A 24,871-nucleotide genomic window follows, 5' to 3' on the forward strand; every position below is an offset into this window, starting at 1 on the left:
TCATTATTAGTCCCCATTCACCCTCAGCAATCAGTTCATTATTAGTCCCCATTCCCCCCAGCAATCAGTTCATTATTAGTCTCCATTCACCCCCAGCAATCAGTTCATTATTAGTCCCCATTCACCCCCAGCAATCAGTTCATTATTAGTCCCCATTCACCCCCAGCAATCAGTTCATTATTAGTCCCCATTTACCCCCAGCAATTAGTTCATTATTAGTCCCCATTCACCCACAGCAATCAGTTCATTATTAGTCCCCATTCACCCCCAGCAATCAGCTCATTATTAGTCCCCATTCACCCCCAGCAATCAGTTTATTATTAGTCCCCATTCACCCCCAGCAATCAGTTCATTATTACTCCCCATTCACCCCCAGCAATCAGTTCATTATTAGTCCCCATTTACCCCCAGCAATTAGTTCATTATTAGTCCCCATTCACTCCCAGCAATCAGCTCATTATTAGTCCCCATTCACCCCCAGCAATCAGTTCATTATTAGTCCCCATTCACTCCCAGCAATCAGTTCATTATTAGTCCCCATTCACCCCCAGCAATCAGCTCATTATTAGTCCCCATTCACCCCCAGCAATCAGCTCATTATTAGCCCCCATTCACCCCCAGCAATCAGTTCATTATTAGTCCCCATTCACCCCCAGCAATCAGTTCATTATTAGTCCCCATTCACCCCCAGCAATCAGTTCATTATTAGTCCCCATTCACCCCCAGCAATCAGTTCATTATTAGTCCCCATTCACCCCCAGCAATCAGTTCATTATTAGTCCCTATTCACCCCCAGCAATCAGCTCATTATTAGCCCCCATTCACCTCCAGCAATCAGTTCATTATTAGTCCCGATTCACCCCCAGCAATCAGTTCATTATTAGTCCCCATTCACCCCCAGCAATCAGTTCATTATTAGCCCCCATTCACCTCCAGCAATCAGTTCATTATTAGTCCCCATTCACCCCCAGCAATCAGTTCATTATTAGTCCCCATTCACCCCCAGCAATCAGTTCATTATTAGTCCCCATTCACCCCCAGCAATCAGTTCATTATTAGTCCCTATTCACCCCCATCAATCAGTTCATTATTAGTCCCCATTCACCCCCAGCAATCAGTTCATTATTAGTCCCTATTCACCCCCAGCAATCAGTTCATTATTAGTCCCCATTCACCCCCAGCAATCAGTTCATTATTAGTCCCCATTCACCCACAGCAATCAGTTCATTATTAGTCTCCATTCACTCCCAGCAATCAGTTCATTATTAGTCCCCATTCACCCCCAGCAATCAGTTCATTATTAGTCCCTATTCACCCCCATCAATCAGTTCATTATTAGTCTCCATTCACCCCCAGCAATCAGTTCATTATTAGTCCCTATTCACCCCCAGCAATCAGTTCATTATGAGTCCCCATTCACCCCCAGCAATAAGTTCATTATTAGTCCCCATTCACCCCCAGCAATCAGTTCATTATTAGTCCCCATTCACCCACAGCAATCAGTTCATTATTAGTCCCCATTCACCCCCCGCAATCAGCTCATTATTAGTCCCCATTCACCCCCAGCAATCAGTTCATTATTAGTCCCCATTCACCCCCAGCAATCAGTTCATTATTAGTCCCCATTCACTCCCAGCAATCAGTTCATTATTAGTCCCCATTCACCCCCAGCAATCAGCTCATTATTAGTCCCCATTTACCTCCAGCAATCAGCTCATTATTAGTCCCCATTCACCCCCAGCAATCAGCTCATTATTAGTCCCCATTCACCCCCAGCAATCAGCTCATTATTAGTCCCCATTCACCCCCAGCAATCAGTTCATTATTAGTCCCCATTCACCCCCAGCAATCAGTTCATTATTAGTCCCCATTCACCCCCAGCAATCAGTTCATTATTAGTCCCCATTTACCCCCAGCAATTAGTTCATTATTAGTCCCCATTCACCCACAGCAATCAGTTCATTATTAGTCCCCATTTACCCCCAGCAATCAGCTCATTATTAGTCCCCATTCACCCCCAGCAATCAGTTCATTATTAGTCCCCATTCACCCCCAGCAATCAGTTCATTATTAGTCCCCATTCACCCCCAGCAATCAGTTCATTATTAGTCCCCATTTACCCCCAGCAATTAGTTCATTATTAGTCCCCATTCACTCCCAGCAATCAGCTCATTATTAGTCCCCAATCACCCCCAGCAATCAGTTCATTATTAGTCCCCATTCACTCCCAGCAATCAGTTCATTATTAGTCCCCATTCACCCCCAGCAATCAGCTCATTATTAGTCCCCATTCACCCCCAGCAATCAGTTCATTATTAGTCCCCATTCACCCCCAGCAATCAGTTCATTATTAGTCCCCATTCACCCCCAGCAATCAGTTCATTATTAGTCCCCATTCACCCCCAGCAATCAGATCATTATTAGTCCCCATTCACCCTCAGCAATCAGTTCATTATTAGTCCCCATTCCCCCCAGCAATCAGTTCATTATTAGTCTCCATTCACCCCCAGCAATCAGTTCATTATTAGTCCCCATTCACCCCCAGCAATCAGTTCATTATTAGTCCCCATTCACCCCCAGCAATCAGTTCATTATTAGTCCCCATTTACCCCCAGCAATTAGTTCATTATTAGTCCCCATTCACCCACAGCAATCAGTTCATTATTAGTCCCCATTCACCCCCAGCAATCAGCTCATTATTAGTCCCCATTCACCCCCAGCAATCAGTTTATTATTAGTCCCCATTCACCCCCAGCAATCAGTTCATTATTACTCCCCATTCACCCCCAGCAATCAGTTCATTATTAGTCCCCATTTACCCCCAGCAATTAGTTCATTATTAGTCCCCATTCACTCCCAGCAATCAGCTCATTATTAGTCCCCATTCACCCCCAGCAATCAGTTCATTATTAGTCCCCATTCACTCCCAGCAATCAGTTCATTATTAGTCCCCATTCACCCCCAGCAATCAGCTCATTATTAGTCCCCATTCACCCCCAGCAATCAGCTCATTATTAGCCCCCATTCACCCCCAGCAATCAGTTCATTATTAGTCCCCATTCACCCCCAGCAATCAGTTCATTATTAGTCCCCATTCACCCCCAGCAATCAGTTCATTATTAGTCCCCATTCACCCCCAGCAATCAGTTCATTATTAGTCCCCATTCACCCCCAGCAATCAGTTCATTATTAGTCCCCATTCACCCTCAGCAATCAGTTCATTATTAGTCTCCATTCACTCCCAGCAATCAGTTCATTATTAGTCCCCATTCCCCCCAGCAATCAGTTCATTATTAGTCTCCATTCACCCCCAGCAATCAGTTCATTATTAGTCTCCATTCACCCCCAGCAATCAGTTCATTATTAGTCCCCATTCACCCCCAGCAATCAGTTCATTATTAGTCCCCATTTACCCCCAGCAATTAGTTCATTATTAGTCCCCATTCACCCACAGCAATCAGTTCTTAGACTCTCTATTGTCAGGGCGGCCAAAATAGCACAAAAGTTGCCGATCCTCACAGCACTATTTAAGAAATATAAGAATCAGTACGTACACATAGAGGCCCCCAAATGTTGTTACCAGTGTAAGATGAAAAGTTGTGGGGAAACACCAAGGTGGATGAAGCCCCCATGCCGATCTGAAACATCCCGACTGCAATCTGTAAGATCTTAGAGAACGAAGAAGAAAACTGTGTCAATAATTTCAGATATGAGAAACATTGTATATAACACCCATCATGTATCCGATCCTGAGGCTGTTCCCACAACTGCTGGTAATGTCTTACATCAACCCTGAGGGCAGGATCAGCATAAAGACGTCTACAAGATCACACATCCAGGAAAGTATCAGAGTCCTGCCCTAAGGAAATAAATCTAAAGCTACGACATAGGATTAAGACAAAAATGCTGAACCCATGCAAAAAATACTAGGGGACATTTACTTACCCGGTCCCTGGGAGTTCCCGAAAGTGCATTGTCCGTGTATAATGCACTGTGCTGGGAGTCACTAAGATCCTGCACCCGATATCCTGCATGTGTCACTTCCCCACTCAGGTCCCCGGAGTTCACCTTCCTCTTCCTGGTGCATGTAAGTGCATTGTCCATGTATAATGCACTGTGCTGGGAGTCACTAAGATCCTGCACCCGATATCCTGCATGTGTCGCTTCCCCGCTTAGGTCCCTGGAGTTCACCTTCTTCTTCCTGGTGCATGTAAGTGCATTGTCCGTGTATAATGCACTGTGCAGGGAGTCACTAAGATCCTGCACCCGATATCCTGCATGTGTCACTTCCCCGCTCAGGTCCCTGGAGTTCACCTTCTTCTTCCTGGTGCATGTAAGTGCATTGTCCGTGTATAATGCGCTGTGCAGGGAGTTACTAAGATCCTGCGTCCGATATCCTGCATGTGTCACTTCCCCGCTCAGGTCCCCGTACTTCACCTTCATCTTCCTGGTGCATGTAAGTGCATTGTCCGTGTATAATGCGCTGTGCGGGGAGTCACTAAGATCCTGCGCCCGATATCCTGCATGTGTCGCTTCCCCGCTCAGGTCCCTGGAGTTCACCTTCTTCTTCCTGGTGCATGTAAGTGCATTGTCCGTGTATAATGCGCTGTGCGGGGAGTCACTAAGATCCTGCGCCCGATATCCTGCATGTGTCGCTTCCCCGCTCAGGTCCCTGGAGTTCACCTTCTTCTTCCTGGTGCATGTAAGTGCATTGTCCGTGTATAATGCGCTGTGCGGGGAGTCAGTAAGATCCTACACCTGATATCCTGCATGTGTCACTTCCCCGCTCAGGTCCCCGGAGTTCACCTTCTTCTTCCTGGTGCATGTAAGTGCATTGTCCGTGTATAATGTGCTGTGCGGGGAGTCACTAAGATCGTGCACCCGATATCCTGCATGTGTCGCTTCCCCGCTCAGGTCCCTGGAGTTCACCTTCTTCTTCCTGGTGCATGTAAGTGCATTGTCCGTGTATAATGCGCTGTGCGGGGAGTCACTAAGATCGTGCACCTGATATCCTGCATGTGTCGCTTCCCCGCTCAGGTCCCCGGAGTTCATCTTTTTCTTCCCGGTGCATGTAAGTGCATTGGATGCAACACAATTTGAATCTTAAATCCCGCGCTCAGTCCGAATAAGTCAGATTGTCCGATGCCCCCCCCACCCCGTTTTTTTGTCCCATGAAAGCAGCACAGCCGTGCCAAAATACAATTGCGTGCGACACAATCCCCCGTCCTACAGTCTCAACATAGTGGATGGCGATTAAACAATCCCAATCACATAATGCAATGGGAAATCTGGGTCGCCGAAAAATAAGGACTGAAAGCCATAGAAATTCTTGCTGTACCTGGATCCCTTGCCCTTTCAACAGTTTTTACATATTCTTAAAGGGGTTGGCCACTTTAACTCATGTTTTTTGTATTGTGTGTGTAAGTGTGAGGGGCAGGATATTGGGTGATTTACCTATATGCATCTGCAACACCCCTGCCAATAGGCTAGGGGGTTCTTGCGAATAGCGCCCTCTCCTTGTCAGGATCTATCAGGGGAGTCTGTGCAACTCATCCAAAAGCTACTACTAGATAAACTTAGTAATTGCAGCTGCAGCCCTGCCTGGTAAGGCAAGAGTTAAGCAAGCCAAATGTTATTGTCCAATGATATTCCTTGTAATATTGTAAAGCAAGCTGGAAGCTGGTTGGAGGAGTGCTACCACCTGACCAAGGGAGTATAAAATCCTCTGGTGGGCGGGAGCACATGATTCTAGTCAGCAGACAGAGAAGCAGGTCCTGCAGAGCTGCCCTCCAGGCCCACTACCCCAGGGCAAGTAAGGAGACTAAGCCCCAGAGCAGAGGTCCACCATCCGACTCAGCTCCATCTTTACCAGCCCAGCATGAAGTTACTACCAGGCTGTGAACAACCTCCTAGCTTGCTGAATCTGTTGCTGATGTTTGGCCGTTTGAAGTTGAATAAAAAACTGAAAGTTGATTTACACAACGTTGCCTCCGTCTGATCCCTGGATACGACTGTTACCACCACGGGCTCCCCATCCATCACCCAGGGACTTATCTTACAGACACTCAGGGGTTGCCCTAGGGAGAACCAGTACATGAGCCTCTCCCTCCATATTTCTTGCACACACCACCTGCTGGAGAGCTGCCAGGATGTAGGACAGTCCTCCTCTCCCCAGACCAAGCACCGTGACCACAGCGGGCCCTAGGCTGCAACCACCAGCCACTCCAGTATTCTGGGCCCCGGCTGCCTCCAGGCCCCGAGAAAAGGCCCCAGTGGGGGATGTTGCAAATATATGAATAGTTCTGCACCTCCTTCTTGATATGTAAAGTGAAGCCTCCTATCATGTCTTTTACCTCATCAGCCGGAGATTCCTGTCCATAAAATGGCCGCAGATGGAGGGTCATGGGATTTATATCTGTCCATATACTCCATTATATATAATGTGTTATATATCTCTGGCTGATGAGGTAAAAGACACGATAGGAGGCTTCACTTCACATCGCAAGAAATCGCAGCAGAACTATTCATAGATGTATATTTGTAAATGACCTAAAATCCTGCATCCCCCCCCCCCACACATCACAAAATACATGCGGTAAAGTGGCCCATCCCTTTAATATTTCCATAAAATATCTTAATTCATAAATGCTTTCGCTTTTTCTTACCCCAATCAATTTAGATTTTCCTCTCAAAAATATTTCATAGAAGTCCCTGGATTGTCTCTGAGAAGTAACATCGGAGAAGCCGCACCACGGCCGATAACATATTGCTGGAGCCACACAACATGGCGGAACGCCGTCCCTGGTCCCAAGTGGCACAACCATGATGGAAGATTTATGTGTAAAGAAATAAAAATCAGTTCGGATCCCCCTATAGTATCGGATGTAACGGCGAATTGTCCCGGCGCTTCCGGGTGTGTCGCCTCTTCACCCACAAGACTTTCTATAGCCGTCACCTGATTGGATGAAGGTGGAGACAGTAAACAGGACCTGAGTCATAGGAACTCCATGTACAGCACCGGCTCCTCTCGTAAAGTCTCCTTCTTCTTGTTTGTATTAGTTTACGAGATTTTCATCTCATTGTAAACTGGGCGCTGGACATCCAGGACCATAGTCCTGCTCCCGAAATAATGGGACAATGTGGGATTGGAAGTCAATACAAATGTTATCGCTGGTTCATAAATTCCTAAAATATACATTTCTTTAGATGTTTTCACCTTCAATCGGCTGAATATGTGGATGGCGCCCCTAGTGGAGCAGTCATTGGTAAGTGTTACTACTCACTGGGAGACATCAAAATCATGAAATCCAGAGGAGGTCGGACATCTGCGTCTCCCCAGGGTCCGGTAACCGGAGGATGCAGCATGTGTGTATATACAGTGTATATATAAGAAGAAACCCGGTTCTGAGGCCGCAGTCACACGTGGTGCGTCGTAACCCACAAGTCGGTTCTTGCGCATTTGTGTAGTGCCCCTTTAAGAACAATAATCTACCTGCCTAGCTGTCTCGCTGAGCCATTTGCTCTTTGCTGCCATCTACTGAGTGGGGCTACTGAGTGCAATATGTGTATGTATGTTTGTGACATGAAAGGGTTAATGTTTTGTTTATACTAAATGTACCTTTCCTGCAGGGAAGCTCGGCTGTGATTGGCTGAGGTTTTTGTAAGTTAGTTCTGTGTCTCTATCATGAGAGTTTAGAGACACATGTCTGCCATACTGTCTGACACACATTTCTGTCCAAGCAGCGGAGCCAATCTGGCTCTTACTGACAGTCCTCTGGCACCAGGACCTTGTTTACGCTGTGGCCTCCCTATCTTCTTGCTTCTTCCCACTGGCCTTGATGGGGGGGGGCAGGGGGTGGACAAGGCTGTTACTATGGACCAAGCACTGTGATATATTCTGGTGCTGGGCAGTAACTAGAGCCAATCAGGCCCCTGGGGATCCAGCTACCACACTGCAGTGAGGCCCTGGTGGGGTAATCGTGCACAAATAACAAGAGGCGGAGCTCAGGCCAATCACATCTGTGTTTCCATCTAAATGTATGGGATTATTGTCACATGACTTTGGAGGAGATTTTTTTATGGGTAAAGAGGTCATTCTAGAAAGGATATTTCATGCACGCTGGAGGCGGTGTGACTTTAAGGTGACCTCTTACCTCCTGACTGTATAACCACTGGTGTCTCTAGGGCGCTATGTAAATGTGACCTGACCTTGGTCTGATGGACCCTCCTTGTAGTTACTCCCCTGGCTCTCTGACCTTTGACTTTAATACCTGAACTTTCCTCTGCCGGTTTTACATTTGTCTGTCCTTCCCTGGCTTATATTCTGGTAAAGTTCAGTCCTTCTTGGGTGACCTCAGATTCCACTAGTTTTATCGGCTTCTCCTATCAACTTTCTGCAGATTATGGAAAATTGCTTGAAGTACATCTACCGCCAGGATGAAGGATTGTAAACCAAACAGCATTGGTGATCCACAAATTTGGCGTGTGACTTCCCTCTCTTTTGATGTCCTGGTTTCATCCCTTTTGCAATGTCACAGGTGCCCCCGTGATCCATGTCTCGGGTCGCGGGCACACCTGTGCCCTTTCTGTGGCGCTGCTCTGTCCCCAGGCCCGCACTTACCTCTCCAAGATCCGGCTTTGGTCTCCATTAAGCTATACTCTGTGTAATGTAATATTATATCTGTATATGTCCCCTATGATTTGTAAAGTACTTCAGAATTTGATGGCGCCATATAAATAAAGATTATTACTATATTAATTCTATATTTATTCTCTATGATAATTCATTTGGGTGAAAATATCCAAGAACATTACTCAACAATATTAGGAAGTGCCATAGACAGATCCTGTAAATCTAGGATCAATATGGAGCTATGGATGTATAGGGACCTCATAGGCTGCAGATGTGAAATTTGGGTCTGGTAAAGGCCAACTGAATCAGTCTTCTGTATTAGACATGTGGATCACAAGTCAGGCTCCAGAGGTAGTGGACCACGGGATCACCACGGATGATGACGCAAGCCAACACATGGGACTGGAGTCCAAGTGGAACGCGGTTTTCACCAGAGCGTGCCGCAAAGCAGGTTGGATTCTCCGGAAGCTTTTCGAAATGTTGAGTGGCTCACAGCACCATGAAATGTCTCCATCACATCCACTCATCCATCTACCTCCTTCTCCTAAGAATGCGGGGATGTGGCAGCATGTGGGGAGACACAGATACAACATACAGGCTCTAAGGCTATAAATATATTTTATTGGTAAATAATGCTCTGGTCTATGGTCATGTACACCACACAGAACTCTGCCTTGTGCTGCTTCTTTGTTATTCTTCATGGAGATTTATGACACATCGATAACATCTGAAAAAGGATCTGTGACCGCTCTTTATAAATTCTAGTAACACAGACATTTTCTATCTCCTTTTCTATTGCGTTTAGCCTAAATCATCATGACAACTTCTCCTCGGAGACGACCACCAGGACATCTTCAGTCTTCTGCAGTGATACCAAGCGCTACTGCAACACCAAATCTCCATGACCACACAGTTACATTGTTTCTATTATCCTTAAACTTAGATTTCTGTGACGACTATTGTGAGCGACTGGTAGCGAAATAACCTGGTGATGTGTGTAGGTTTAGGGTAAGCACCAAAGAAATACAACTACAGGCGGTCCCCTACTTAAGAACACCTGACTTACAGACGACCCTTAGTTACAAACAGCCCTCTGGTAATTGGTCATTTACTGTACTTTAGCCTTAGGCTACAATAATCAGCTGTAACAGTTGTACAGGCGTCTGTTATGAAGCTTTATTGTTACTCCTGGTTCTGATTATAATCCAACACTTTTAAAATCCAATTGTTACAGAGACCAAAAAAATTTGGCAGGGGTTATTATAAAGTATATGGTTCCGACTTACATACAAATTCTACTTAAGAACAAACCTACAGACCCATCTTGTATGTAACCCGGGGACTGCCTGTAGAGCCAGAAATAATGGACGCCCTAAACCATCTGCCTCTGACTTGTTTCCTCATTGCTCTTCTCTGGTTATTTCCCTATTCCGGCTTCACATTCTTCTCCTTCCCTCCTCTCATCCTAGACAGATGCCAACAAAATGGTGGGATCTGCTGGAATTCCTCCACAAATCAACCAAGCTCAGGTCTCCACAAGCCATAAACTATAAGGGGGAATGCATTTAGAATGGCAGCTCTAAGGTTCCCCCGCTGGTGCTCTGGCGCCCGTATCCACTACACGGCTCTGACCTCGCAGTAGATATTTGCCAACGTTCGGACCTGTAGACCAGGGCTAAACTTCTGGAGTCCTTTGCTATAGTCTTCGTCAGTTTCCTGGCGGGTCAGACATTTGCGCAGCTGCTCACCCTCCGCTCACCCTCTGACACGCCCAAAGAGAAGCCGGAAAACCGATGGAGAAGGCATAATGACTCCTCCCCGCCCCCTCCAAGTCTCTGGAATCGGGACAGAACCCTTTGCCATGAATACTGGACCCACTAAGAATCTACCAGTAACAAATGCCACCATGAAGCGAGTGATGAAAAGCTTTTCCCTAATTCCAGACAATGACATAAGATCGTGGGAAGAATATTTTTACCCCCGGTTGTTCATACTCCGGAATCCTGATTATAAAAACCTGCCGTGTAAATGCTGGAAAAGTGTTGAAAACAGAACCAAATTCTTGTGCCAGATTCTGCATTTGGGTGAGATTTGCTGCAGTTTCTGTATGATGCCAGTGTGAACAGAGTCTGATGTCGGCGCTATCTCTGCCTCACCACATCCCCTGCCTCCGTGCTGGGCCTATATATATATAATATTTCACATTCTCTAATATATGCAGATTCAGGTCACGTGACTTATGCAATGTGTTTTGTCTGCTCTTGGCTTTCTTCCGTGTAAGGAGGAGCTGAGGATAATGGGGGTGGTGGTTGTATCTGAGGAAACGCTGGAGCCGTCGCCATGAATACAGAAGGGGGCATTGAAATCACCACATCGTTCTGGATCACAAACACCTGAAAACAAAAAGAAGACATGAAAACCTGAGCATTTCTATGAAAAAGGGAATGTAATGGAGAAAGCGATTTTATATACATTTTATATAAGTTTTTTGCTGAAACAGTTTTCACCCATGGAGATGACAATAGATAGGTAGGTACATCAATAAATCTCTTCTATTGGACATGTCTCTACATGTACTTGTACCTTTTCAGCTTTGACCTCTCCCTGTTCTCACCTCGCTCCCCTCTGTATATATACACAATTTCCTGGCTCTCACTCCTGCAGTCCGTCCTAATGGTGTCTCCCACTGTGTCTCTTTCTCTCACGGTCCATCTCGCTGACAGACATAGGGAGGCGGAAAGCAAGATGAGTCATAACTCTGCTGCTGCAGCTCCTCCCATTCATCAGAGCTCAGACATGTAAACAAAGATCCACGGAGAGTTTGCAGACAGCACTAAAGTAATTATCAGGACTGCTGAATCACTTGATGAATATTTAGGGATTATTATGTCAGTAAAGGGCATGGACAACTTATGTAAAAAAAGTGGCCAACCCCTTTATGGAACATTCATGTGTCATGTGTGTCAGGAATCAAGCTTATACAGAAGACACGTAAAAACCCTAATCCTCAGTTTTTCTTTGTCTCATAGGGCAGGTGTTTCCACATGATTCAATAAACCAAGCCGTCTCGTCCACTTCTGATGCTGAGATTTTGATGTTATGGTCATCAAATACCCTATTTAGGAATTTTAGGGATTTGTGATACTCGTACAAATAAGTCCAAATTCCAGGCTCAGTCTTGTACCTAAATGTGGTTGGACTGCAGTTCCTACAACAACCCATGGACTGGAGAGGTGCGAGATCTGCAGGATTTCCCTAATCCCTAATACAAGCAGCTAAAGTAATAATATATGCAATTGGTTTCATCTCTCTGTGAGATCTCTCACCTGAGGAACAATAGAAGAAGCGTGACTCAAAGAGCGACATCCAAAGACCGACAGGGAAATCGACAGGCAGAATAGCAAAAGATTTGTCACCAGAAGAATTGAGTCGATTAAATATCCTCCAACCTTTAAACACAATAAGATGATAATAATTGAAAGCATTAACATCATAGAAGCACGCTGACATCATAAGAGAATAACAATGACATCATAGAAGCACGCTGACATCATAAGAGAATAACAATGACATCATAGAAGCATGCTGACATCATAAGAGAATAACAATGACATCATAGAAGCATGCTGACATCATAAGAGAATAACAATGACATCATAGAAGCATGCTGACATCATAAGAGAATAACAATGACATCATAGAAGCATGCTGACATCATAAGAGAATAACAATGACATCATAGAAGCATGCTGACATCATAAGAGAATAACAATGACATCATAGAAGCACGCTGACATCATAAGAGAATAACAATGACATCATAGAAGCACGCTGACATCACAAGAGAATAACAATGACATCATAGAAGCACGCTGACATCATAAGAGAATAACAATGACATCATAGAAGCACGCTGACATCATAAGAGTATAACAATGACATCATAGAAGCATGCTGACATCATAAGAGAATAACAATGACATCATAGAAGCACGCTGACATCACAAGAGAATAACAATGACATCATAGAAGCACGCTGACATCATAAGAGAATAACAATGACATCATAGAAGCACGCTGACATCATAAGAGAATAACAATGACATCATAGAAGCACGCTGACATCATAAGAGAATAACAATGACATCATAGAAGCACGCTGACATCATAAGAGAATAACAATGACATCATAGAAGCACGCTGACATCACAAGAGAAGAACAATGACATCATAGAAGCATGCTGACATCACAAGAGAATAACAATGACATCATAGAAGCACGCTGACATCACAAGAGAAGAACAATGACATCATAGAAGCATGCTGACATCACAAGAGAATAACAATGACATCATAGAAGCACGCTGACATCATAAGAGAATAACAATGACATCATAGAAGCACGCTGACATAACAAGAGAATAACAATGACATCATAGAAGCACGCTGACATCACAAGAGAATAACAATGACATCATAGAAGCACGCTGACATCACAAGAGAATAACAATGACATCATAGAAGCACGCTGACATCACAAGAGAATAACAATGACATCATAGAAGCACGCTGACATCATAAGAGAATAACAATGACATCATAGAAGCATGCTGATATCATAAGAGAATAACAATGACATCATAGAAGCACGCTGACATAACAAGAGAATAACAATGACATCATAGAAGCACGCTGACATCACAAGAGAATAACAATGACATCATAGAAGCACGTCGACATCACAAGAGAATAACAATGACATCATAGAAGCACGCTGACATCATAAGAGAATAACAATGACATCATAGAAGCACGCTGACATCATAAGAGTATAACAATGACATCATAGAAGCACGCTGACATCATAAGAGAATAACAATGACATCATAGAAGCACGCTGACATCATAAGAGAATAATAATGACATCATAGAAGCACGCTGACATAACAAGAGAATAACAATGACATCATAGAAGCACGCTGACATCACAAGAGAATAACAATGACATCATAGAAGCACGTCGACATCACAAGAAAATAACAATGACATCATAGAAGCACGCTGACATCATAAGAGAATAACAATGACATCATAGAAGCACGCTGACATCATAAGAGAATAACAATGACATCATAGAAGCACGCTGACATCATAAGAGAATAACAATGACATCATAGAAGCATGCTGACATCATAAGAGAATAACAATGACATCATAGAAGCATGCTGACATCATAAGAGAATAACAATGACATCATAGAAGCACGCTGACATCATAAGAGAATAACAATGACATCATAGAAGCACGCTGACATCATAAGAGTATAACAATGACATCATAGAAGCACGCTGACATCATAAGAGAATAACAATGACATCATAGAAGCACGCTGACATCATAAGAGAATAACAATGACATCATAGAAGCACGCTGACATCACAAGAGAATAACAATGACATCATAGAAGCATGCTGACATCATAAGAGAATAACAATGACATCATAGAAGCATGCTGACATCATAAGAGAATAACAATGACATCATAGAAGCACGCTGACATCATAAGAGAATAACAATGACATCACTGATATATATATATATATATATGATATTTGTACTATAAATTACTTTAAAGGCTTTTCCCCCACAATTTGTAAATGGAATCCAAAAAGTTTTAATTATCCTTATGTGTCATGAAAAAAACACTGGTAACAATGGGAAAAAAAGAAGTAATTATGGCCCTGAAACGTTTAGGTACGAAAATGGGTTAAAAATATCTCGTTCATTAAAGCCTTTTCTGGCCTCATTAAGGGTTAAATGATGAATTTCTATGAACCATATTTTTATATTCTATATTTTCACAACACAATTTACATAAAAAACGAGAGAAACACAATAACAGATCATCACAAGCTGCGATTGGCCGCACACCATGTACTTATAATAATCCGGACACAACGTTTCATCCGCAGCGGCAGATAAAGAGACTGGTGACGGCAGGCGAGGATCTAGTCATAATCACAGACATTCAGGGTGTAATAAAGATCAAAGCAAAATCTAATATCACAGACGTAATAGGGAGGAATAACTTACAATCCGGCTGCGGCACAGTCTGGGGGGATAACACCATATGATCCCCAGGTCCACACTAGTCAGAACCAGTCCAATGGCGCTGAACACTGTGGTCAGGATGTTCAGGGACAGGGAGCCCTTAATCTGATCAAGGGGAAAAAACAGGAAGTAAAAATGTTTTAATGTAATTCCCAATTCTGAACGTTCTATCCATAGATGGTAACAGCTCAGAGTAACATCCGATTGGCCATACGCTCACATGTGATCACAACCCTCATCCTCCTCACCTGGTCCTGCCGCATGGGCTCCAGGAGCACAAATAGTGACGTCTGAGATAAAGTTGTAGTATTTACTAACCAATGACCTATGGACATTACTTCTTTATCTTTACCTAACCAAGCCCAGGTCCTACCCCACTGTATAATCCAATCTCACACACGCCGAGCCCTGCATGGCATCAGATCTCCACCGAGGGAGATATTATACCATACTTCTGTCTCGGTGCGATGTCTTTGAGCTCAATCAGTGGATTCTATTAACAACCTAAACAGGGACAGAACTCGACAATAACATAAATGAAAGTTAACATAGTGAAAAAAAATGTAAATACAAGGGTAGCAGCTGCTAAGGGGCCCACAGTGTAGAGGGGCCCAGCCAAACCTGCCACACTAAAGAGTGGAGGATGTGCAGCATTATATACGTATATAGCCCGGAGTACCCATAATACATGTCAGGGGTAAGGACAGAAGGAAGGCAGCACCAGGGATCTGACATCTGTATACTCCCCCATGTGCAGCAGCTCCTGGGATAACAGTGAGTACATTCATGTGTGTATGAGGGTATAAACGTGCATGATGTATGTCTGTGTACATAGTGTATGGTGTGTATATACTGGAGGTATGTGTGTCTAGATGCTGTATGTGTATGATGTGTATATGCTCTATGTGTGTGTATGTGATGTATTCTGTATGTGTGTATGTGATGTGTAGATGCTCTATATGTGTGTATGTGATGTGTAGATGCTCTATATGTGTGTATGTGATGTATTCTGTATGTGTGGATAAGATGTGTATATGCTGTATGTATGAGTGGATATATGAGTGGATAAGATTATATAACTGTGAGCGTAGAACTGTGTGTGTATATACAGGTATATGAGTGTGATTGTATAAACATCTGTCTTTAAAGATATGTACATTTTTAAGGGAAAGGGGCCCCATGCAGATGTCTCTCCAGATCCCCAGAATTTATCTGAGCTATCCCCCGCCCACCGACACACCTGCCCACTGGTGCTGCCACTCGGCTGGCTTTAGACACAGCCACCCAACCCCCCACAGACACAGCCACCCTGTTACCCGCCACGACTGCCACCCAGCCCCCCACAGACACAGCCCCCCACAGACACAGCTCCCCAGCCCCCCACAGCCACACTGCCACCCGGCCACCTGATAGCGCTGCTATCCGGCAGCCCACAGACACAGCCGCCCACAGACATGATCACCCGGGGCACTGCCACCCGGCCACTCGCTGGCGCTACCGCCTGGCGTCCCGCAGACACATCATCGCTCTCACCATATTTCAATCCCTATTTCAACCTGTCATCATTTTAAGTGTATTATTATTATTATTATTATTATTATTATTATTATTTATTCCTTGTATTAGACCTGATGAAGCGCTTTGTATATATATTATTATATAATAATATTCCATGCGCCGGATTCTTCTGCGCTAGAATTTTACGCCTTTCACTGTGCGCCCCAAATGACATTTTGCCATCTTCTGACGCTAATAACTTGTTCATACTTTGTGTACAGAGCTGTGGGGGTGTGGGGGGGGGGGTCATTTTTTTGCAACTTTTGATGATGTTTTTTTAATGCTACCATTTTAGCACTGTGCGACCTTTTGATGACTTTTTATCAAATTTTTTTTTTTTAAACTGGCAAAAAGTGGTGCTATTTTCCGTTACAGAGTTATTAGTGAGCGGAGCCTAATAATCCAGATCACTAAGAAGAGTTGGACTTCCCATCACTGGTCCACATTAACCCCTCCTTTTCCTGATCCTGTCTGGCCCATTCTCCAGCCTCATCTCCTGTGCTCTGTTGCCATCTAGTGGACAAGAGATCACACAGCAGTCCCTTGCTATTAGAGGTATTGCCACTTACCTGCCCTGTGTAAACATTGAATGCAGTGATTTTGCATCCAAGCCATGGGGGCAGCGTGTGATTTCTATAATTCAACAATTCCCCAGCTTCCGTTTTATAGTTTTCCTATTAAAGTGGTTAACTACAGTAAAGTGATTGAAATTCTTCAGTAAAAGTGAGTGACAGATCACAGAGACAAAGCAATAATCATAATAATCACATCAATAAATCTGTAATAATAATCACATAAATAAAACAATAATAATAAAAATAATAATAATCACATCAATAAATCTGTAATAATAAAAATAATTAAAGAAAAGAAACTCTAATAATAATCACAAGAATAAACTAGCAGTAATAATAATCAAATAAACCAATAAATAATAATAATGAGAGAAATAAATCAGGAATAATTATCACACACATAAATCTATCAGTAATAATGTTGCGTCCTCTCTCCGGGGGTCACTCACCAGGCAGATGCTGGGCTTTGCCTGAGCCGCTATCGTCAGGGATCCTGCAATGATATACTGAAAAATACATCATATTAATAATTACAATAGAGAATCACCAAGTAAAGGTCCAGTAGACAGAATAATAAGGACACGGAGATTGTAGGATTTTGTGGAGCCCATGAGGCCATCGCTTTGTGATAGATCACTGACCTCTGGGGGGCTGATGGTGACCCCCTTTAGAATGTAACAGGGTCCCACATACATCCTGCTGCTCGTATTAATCTGTATGGGACTTAGATAATTATTGTGGTCTGACTGTGCAACACCCCGGCCAATGCAAGGGTTAAGTCTAGTGTTGCAAAATGAAATCCCTCTCCATTAATAGAGTTTCCTCAAGGAGAGCCGGCTGGTTTGCGAACGACACATCACTACAGGAGAGGTGTCATGAAAGCACAGGTGTTGCTGCCCTCATACATTTGGCTCACGATGTGCTGGCAGGAGGTGATGAGTCAGTGAGAGTCTCTGAGCTCCGTGCAGGGGGCGGGGCTACAGGCTCAGAGCAGAAAGACACAGAAGTCTCAGCTGCACGGCCGCCACACGGGAATCCAAGATGGCGGCCCGACCCCAAGTCAGAAGTTACAGGGTCGTGTCTAAGGGCAACTGAAATTGTGTACAGCAGGGCTGATAGAGACAGGGTTGGATTATATCTGTGAGATGCAGGATTTTTGTTAATAACAGTGAATCAGAGAATGTGATATTTTGTTATCCTGAGGACATAGAAGAAACTTGATAAAGATCCAGGCACTGTGACTGTGGGGATCCACTTATATATGTTATCCTTGTCCTCCTTGCTTCTATTAAAATGATGTTTAATCAACTTAAAATGATGCTAATGATCCTGACGGGCCCCTGGGGAATGAATACCGGAGCTCCTCTGTGCTGCTGCACCTCCCCCTCCCACTGTGGGCCGAAACTTTCTCTGCTGCAGCCAGATTACATCAAGCTGATGGAGGTGGAAGTGCAACGGGAGCAGGGGGAGGAGGGTTCAACAGTGTAACATCCTTGTGAAGCTGCAGCTTGGAGGGGCTTTGGAAACACCCACTAGAGTCCCTCAGGCTAATTAGCATAATTTTTTTTACAAAAAGTTGATTTTAGAGGGAAGAAGGTCACTCCCCACCTTCAAAAATCTATAACTTTTTTATTTTCCATGTACAGAGCTGTGCGGGGGCTTGTTTTCTTCGTAACATTGGTGTAAGGGCTCATTCACATGGCCGTCTACATCCTAAGGATGTATTTGCGCCATTTTCTTGTGAGCTCAGATTTTACGGCTTTTACTGTGCGCCCCAAATGACAGTTCTACAATCCCGGGGGATACCAAATTTATAAAGGTTTTATAATGTTTTCATACATTAGGGTTCATAGGGTTTTATATTTATTTATTTTTACTATTTTTCAGACCCCCTGGGGCACTTTAACCCTGTGTTGTCTGATTGATCCCACCATCTACTGCCATACTGCAGTATCATATATTACACTGTGCTAATCATACATTGTAACAGATCGGCTAAAACCAGACGGCCGGGGAATTGTATGACCTGTTATAGTAACGGATCGCTGCGCCCCGATGACATCACGGGGAGTGAGGATGTAAGCCAATATGGCGGGCCCCACGTGCCGCTGGTATGGAGCCCACGCAATGTGGAACATATATTAAATCTGAAGTCTGAATATCCTGATGGATTTTGATGGTAGATTTCCTTTGAGGGGTTCCTGCCCTCTGCACCCCAGGTCTGTAATGTACAATATGGTGGTGACAATTAGGCTCCTCCCCTATGTCCCTATGACAAAAATTCTGTCTTCTTCATTTTTTACTCCTTGTATTTTTTGAAGCTTCTGGGCCTTAATGCAAAGTTTGGACCAGAGCCCCCATCACCCAATGCCCTGTTATCTCCTCATCGAGCTTCAGGGCCCACTATGCTATCAGGGCCCACTATGCACCCTCTGCCCCCTGGGGACTCAGGATTCTGTACTTACAATGATTGGACCCCAGAATGGAATTCCACTGGGTAACGAGACTGAAAATGTGGTGAAAAACAGGCCGATCCCAACAGCAACTTGCAAGATGGCCGCCACGACCTGCACAATCTAAAAGGAAAACAATACGGAAGTTATTCACAGAAGTTAGAAGAAAATATTGCCCCAGATTTATGTGGATCATCTTACTTTGCGACTATTAGTTGGCTTAGCTTACGCCAGAAAAATATTTTTGGCATAAATCAGGCCACGCCCCTCTTAAGGAGGCGACACCCCCAAGGAATACTGTAGTAAACCCATTGATACATTCATTGATTCTGTAATAACATTGGTCATTTGGTCTATTATATAAGGCATTGTGCCATGATAGCCGGAATAACATGTAATCCCCCGACCCCCCCCCCCCCGACACTCCCCCGACACTCCCCTGACATGCTGCTCTGGATTCATCAGGTTTGGGCCAGACCTAGCATAGACTCCCATAGCCTGCACCTGAATGGGCGCACCACTATAGGTAGGTAGTGTGCAAGGAGTAACTGACTGGTGCTGGATGGACACTTAATAAACACTGACACCTAGTGATACTCTTTGATACATTGTTACAATTAACATAACTATCTCAGCAGCCAACAGAGTGACTAGAAAGCTGAATACTAATGAGATCAAAGGAATAACATGTAACACTGACACCAGATGCCTATGAATGGATATCTAATAGACACTGAGATTTAGTGTCAATGATAAATATATAGGGGGTCATTTACTAAGGGCCCGATTCGCGTTTTCCCGACGTGTTACCCGAATATTTCCGATTTGCGCCGATTGTACCTGAATTGCCCCGGGATTTTGGCGCACGCGATCGGATTGTGGCGCATCGGCGCCGGCATGTGCGCGACGGAAATCGGGGGGCGTGGCCGAACGAAAACCCGACGGATTCGGAAAAACCGCCGCATTTAAGAACCGAAAATGTGTCGCTCGGGACCCGCTTACCTTCACTCAGACGGCCTCGGTGAATTCCGGCGCGTTAAAATGCTTTTCAGCGCAGCAGCGCCACCTGGTGGACGGCGGAGGAACTACCTTATTAAATCCCGGCCGGACCCGAATCCAGTGCAGAGAACGCGCCGCTGGATCGCGACTGGACCGGGTAAGTAAATGTGCCCCATATTGTTACAATGAATACAATAATCTCAGCGGCCGAGCTCACACAGAGCCATTGCTAGCAGCGACCATTGTGACCATTACTGTTAAATGATAAATATTAATAACAAAGACACGCTCCACACAAACGTTGGGTTTTTAAAGAAATGTATTTACTTGGGGAAGTTTTCTTTAATTTTATTTCACACTAATAAAAGTTATATTTTATGCGCCACTCGGACATGGGAATAAATATTTTGCCTGTTCTGTTCTGTTCAGAGTAGCCTGAATAATCTCCCCCATTGAGGAAACATCGGAATAATTTGTGTAGTACAAGTCATAAAGATGTCTAAACACTGCCTAATACCCATGATAACTGCGGCACCAGCCCAAGAATATAATGTACATAGAGCAGGTGTGACATGTGAGGAAAAGGTTAAAGGGTTAGGGTTCTCACATCTCCATCCCCCGGTGATGTTACACAATAAAGATCATGTTAACCCCTTACTGTACAATGTTACTCAGTGTTATTGCTGTTTTAGCTCCTATCACTCCCTAGGCTGCTCAGTGTAATATCCCAGGGTGTGGGCGGGGCCTCTCTAAGCAGACACATTATGACCCATCTAGTTTTGTGGGGTGACAATGTGGTGACATTATCAGGGTACAAGGTGTATATAGACTTTCATCTGGCTACTGTAATAACACATAGAAATAGAGATGAGACAGATCAGAGATGCAGGAGATGATTACACAGAGGCTGATAGACCATTACACTGTTACACTGTGAGCTCTGCTACATCTCACAGATCTGTGCCTGCCTCCCCCTTCCCCCGGGTCACTTATCTCCTTGTAGCTTGTATTTTGCAGCCTCTCTCTCTGCTCACAATCTCCTGACAGGCTGTGATCAGTGAGAGTCTCTTAGCTCCGTGCAGGGGGCGTGGTTAAAGTGCAGAGGGCGGGGCTACAGAAATCTCAGCTCCACGATCTCACACAGAAATCCAAGATGGCGCCCCCGACCCCAAGTCAGAAGTTACAGGGTCGTGTCCAGGGGCAACTGAACTTGTGTCCAGCAGGACTGATAGAGACAGGTTGGGATTATTTCTGTGAAATGCTGGATTTTTGTTAATAACAGTGAATTAGAGAATGTGATATTTTGTTATTCTGAGGACATATAAGAAACTTGTCTTCGGGGGAGGAAAACCCCTTTAAGAGGAACCCTATGTAGAATGATGTAATAAGCGGCTGTGGATTATGGGCATTCACAGGAGGACGCTGCCATCTGGGCATAATGTGCCATGACGACGGTGCCGTCACCTGGTTACATGACACCGGCATCGCTGTGTGCATCCCCCGTCTCCCATGGAATAGTCAGATCATGTTTACTGCAGCTCAACGTATAAAATAATGAATATCGGATTCTCTAATATGTCCCCCGAATATCTTATGGGGAAGACGGAGAGAAGTGGTAACAGAGAGGAAGGGTTTGGGAAGGAGAAAGATATCAAACTGTTCAACAAGTTACCACCTAAAGCCGCACGATGGCTCCCACCCCCCCCTGTACACTGCTCTGGTATGTGTGAGTGCTATTTATCATTGAACTTTTACTTGGCGTCCGTCTCTATGTCGAAGATAAGAAAGGTGAATAATGTCCCACAAAAAATAGCTGGATACAGAGAAAGTAATTTTCCCCTTACAGCCCCCCCAGTAATGTGCCACACAGCCCCCCAGTAATGTGCCCTCACAGCCCCCCCAGTAATGTGCCACACAGCCCCCCCCCAGTAATGTGCCCACACAGCCCCCCAGTAATGTCCTCACACAGCCCCCAGTAAGTAATGTGCCTCACACAGCCCCCCCCCAGTAATGTGCCCACACAGCCCCCCAGTAATGTCCTCACACAGCCCCCAGTAAGTAATGTGCCTCACACACAGCCCTCCCAGTAATGTGCTCACACAGTCCCCCCAGTAAGTAATGTGCCTCACACAGCCCCCCAGTAAGTAATGTGCCCACACAGCCCCCCAGTAAGTAATGTGCCCACACAGCCCCCCAGTAAGTAATGTGCCTCACACAGACCCCCCCCCCAGTAATGTGCCTCACACAGCCCCCCAGTAAATAATGTGCCTCACAAAGCCCCCCAGTAAGTAATGTGCCCACACAGCCCCCCAGTAAGTAATGTGCCTCACACAGCCCCCCAGTAAGTAATGTGCCTCACACAGCCCCCCAGTAAGTAATGTGCCCACACAGCCCCCCAGTAAGTAATGTGCCCACACAGCCCCCCAGTAAGTAATGTGCCTCACACAGCCCCCCAGTAAGTAATGTGCCTCACACACAGCCCCCCCAGTAAGTAATGTGCCCCACACACAGCCCCCAGTAAGTAATGTGCCTCACACACAGCCCTCCCAGTAATGTGCTCACACAGCCCCCCCCCCAGTAATGTGCCTCACACAGCCCCCCCCCAGTAATGTGCCCACACAGCCCCCCAGTAAGTAATGTGCCCACACAGCCCCCCAGTAAGTAATGTGCCCACACAGCCCCCCCAGTAATGTGCCCATACAGCCCCCCAGTAATGTGTCCACCCAGCCCCCCAGTAAGTAATGTGCCCTCACAGCCCCCCAGTAAATAATGTGCCCACACAGCCCCCCAGTAATGTCCTCACAAAGCCCCCCAGTAATGTGTCCACCCAGCCCCCCAGTAATGTGCCCTCACAGCCCCCCAGTAATGTGTCCACCCAGCCCCCCAGTAAGTAATGTCCCCACACATCCCCCAGCAGCAACATAGGGTCACTACACATTGGGGCCCATTTACTAAGGGTTAGCGAAGCGCCGTTTTGCCCCGGGATTTTGGCGCTGCAATTGGATTTTGGTGCATTAGCGCCGGCTTGCATGCGACAGAAATCAGGGGGGCGTGGCCGTCAGACAACGCGCAGGATTTAACAATTTTTTACGTTCCCTTTTAATTCCCCCATGTGAACCAGTCTTGCCGAGTTACCTAGTTTGCTCCACATTGCTCTAAGGCTACATTCACACTGACGTATGGGGGACATATATACGGCCGATATACGTCCTCTATAGACAGCAATGGGCGCACGGCGCACCGTACCGCTCCGTACCCCGGAAAAAAATAGGACATGTCCTATTTTGTCAGTGCACCATAACTTCCTATGGAGAGGGGCGGGGGTGAGCGGCGCTCACCTCCTCCTCCTCTCCCCGTGCACTGCCGTTGCCCGCTACGGTACGGGCGGGCAACGGCAGTGTGAATGTAGCCTTAGGCTTTGTTCACATCTACAAGCAGGACTTTGTCTTCTGCTAAAGCAATGGACGCTCTACTTCTATTTTGTGGAGTTTTTAACTCTTTTGTGGCTCCAGAATTTTGAAATTGCTCTGTTCTTTGAAACCGAAGGCTCCAACATATGTCCAACACCTAAGTCCCAGGTCACATCTCGTCTTCAGTTATTTCCTTCAATTATTTTGAGCCACAACCCAGAACTTCTGGACACACAGAACAGGTACAAGGCCTTCCATTATATTATCTCTGTGGAAAGTCTTCCACCTTCTCTGTGTGTTCCACTTCTTCTGATTTGGGTTCACAATAAATCCGGGCAATAACTGAAATCCTATCGGAGATGTGAAGTGGCCTGAGGTGTGGAGTCACCTGATGGACAGCTATGGGTTAGTATAATGAGTATATTTGTAGTCACTCACCCCAAGAGCCTTGGGTTTGCCCTTTAGAAAGACCTGATAAAATGCTGACGACTCGGTAATTTGAGGGATGACTGCGGCAAAGCTCCATTGAGGAGCCACCGTGGGAACCTTCCACATCTGGGGATCCAGTGGAGCATTGTATCCGGGAGGACCTGGAGGAGCGGGATACTGGGGGTCGCTGTACGGTGGAGCCTCCGGGGTCGTATCGTCAGGTAGAGCTTCATAGCTGTGAGAACCGGCGCCATTCACTGATGACATCACGAGTGAAGAAAAATACAAATATCAATAAAAATAATGAAGTGGAAGAGATGCCCGATGTCCTGAGGCCAACAGCACAATACAGAAACATATAGAGATGTATCATAGGCGCATTCACATGAAATGTAAGTGCCCAGGGGACCCATTAATCGGGCACAATAACAGTCACCAGCTGCACCTCACAGTCCCAGCGAAACCACAAGGATCTCATTAGCTTCACCTCCAGGGTGGCTCTACTCATCCGGCCTGGAGGAGACATGCACTGCGCTATCTCGTATCTATCCAAAGAAGCTTATTGGCAGGACCATGTCCAGGATTGTGGGGGGCGGGGTGGGGTGCAGGGCCATGGGAACAGGGTGAACGGGGACACGGGGAGAGGGGGGGGGGTTATTGTTGTCTATAGTATCATATATGGCTCAGTCCATAGTATATAATGGG

General features: G+C 45.3%; 2 protein-coding genes across 2 annotated transcripts in view; both read right to left on the minus strand.

Moving 5' to 3' along the window:
- LOC140106336 (membrane-spanning 4-domains subfamily A member 4A-like) overlaps positions 1-6,876 on the minus strand; it is a 40,351-nt gene extending 33,475 nt beyond the window's left edge. Inside the window, exons 1-2 of the mRNA XM_072130736.1 lie at positions 6,666-6,876; positions 3,555-3,668 (exon numbers count right to left, since the gene is read on the minus strand). Of these exons, the coding sequence (XP_071986837.1) occupies positions 3,555-3,668; positions 6,666-6,824 (273 nt within the window). The 5' untranslated portion in view covers positions 6,825-6,876. The remainder of the gene's footprint in view (positions 1-3,554; positions 3,669-6,665) is intronic.
- A 2,362-nt stretch (positions 6,877-9,238) lies between these two features.
- LOC140106327 (membrane-spanning 4-domains subfamily A member 4D-like) lies at positions 9,239-24,495 on the minus strand. The gene is made up of 6 exons (XM_072130725.1): positions 24,176-24,495; positions 19,341-19,451; positions 17,325-17,381; positions 14,726-14,848; positions 11,959-12,081; positions 9,239-11,025 (listed from the first exon to the last, which is right to left on the minus strand). The coding sequence occupies exons 1-6, from the start codon at positions 24,431-24,433 to the stop codon at positions 10,870-10,872; spliced, it is 828 nt and encodes a 275-aa protein (XP_071986826.1). The 5' UTR covers positions 24,434-24,495; the 3' UTR covers positions 9,239-10,869.
- Positions 24,496-24,871: the final 376 nt, after the last annotated feature.

This window comes from Engystomops pustulosus, chromosome 11, assembly GCF_040894005.1.
Source record: "Engystomops pustulosus chromosome 11, aEngPut4.maternal, whole genome shotgun sequence".
Taxonomy (NCBI): domain Eukaryota; kingdom Metazoa; phylum Chordata; class Amphibia; order Anura; family Leptodactylidae; genus Engystomops; species Engystomops pustulosus.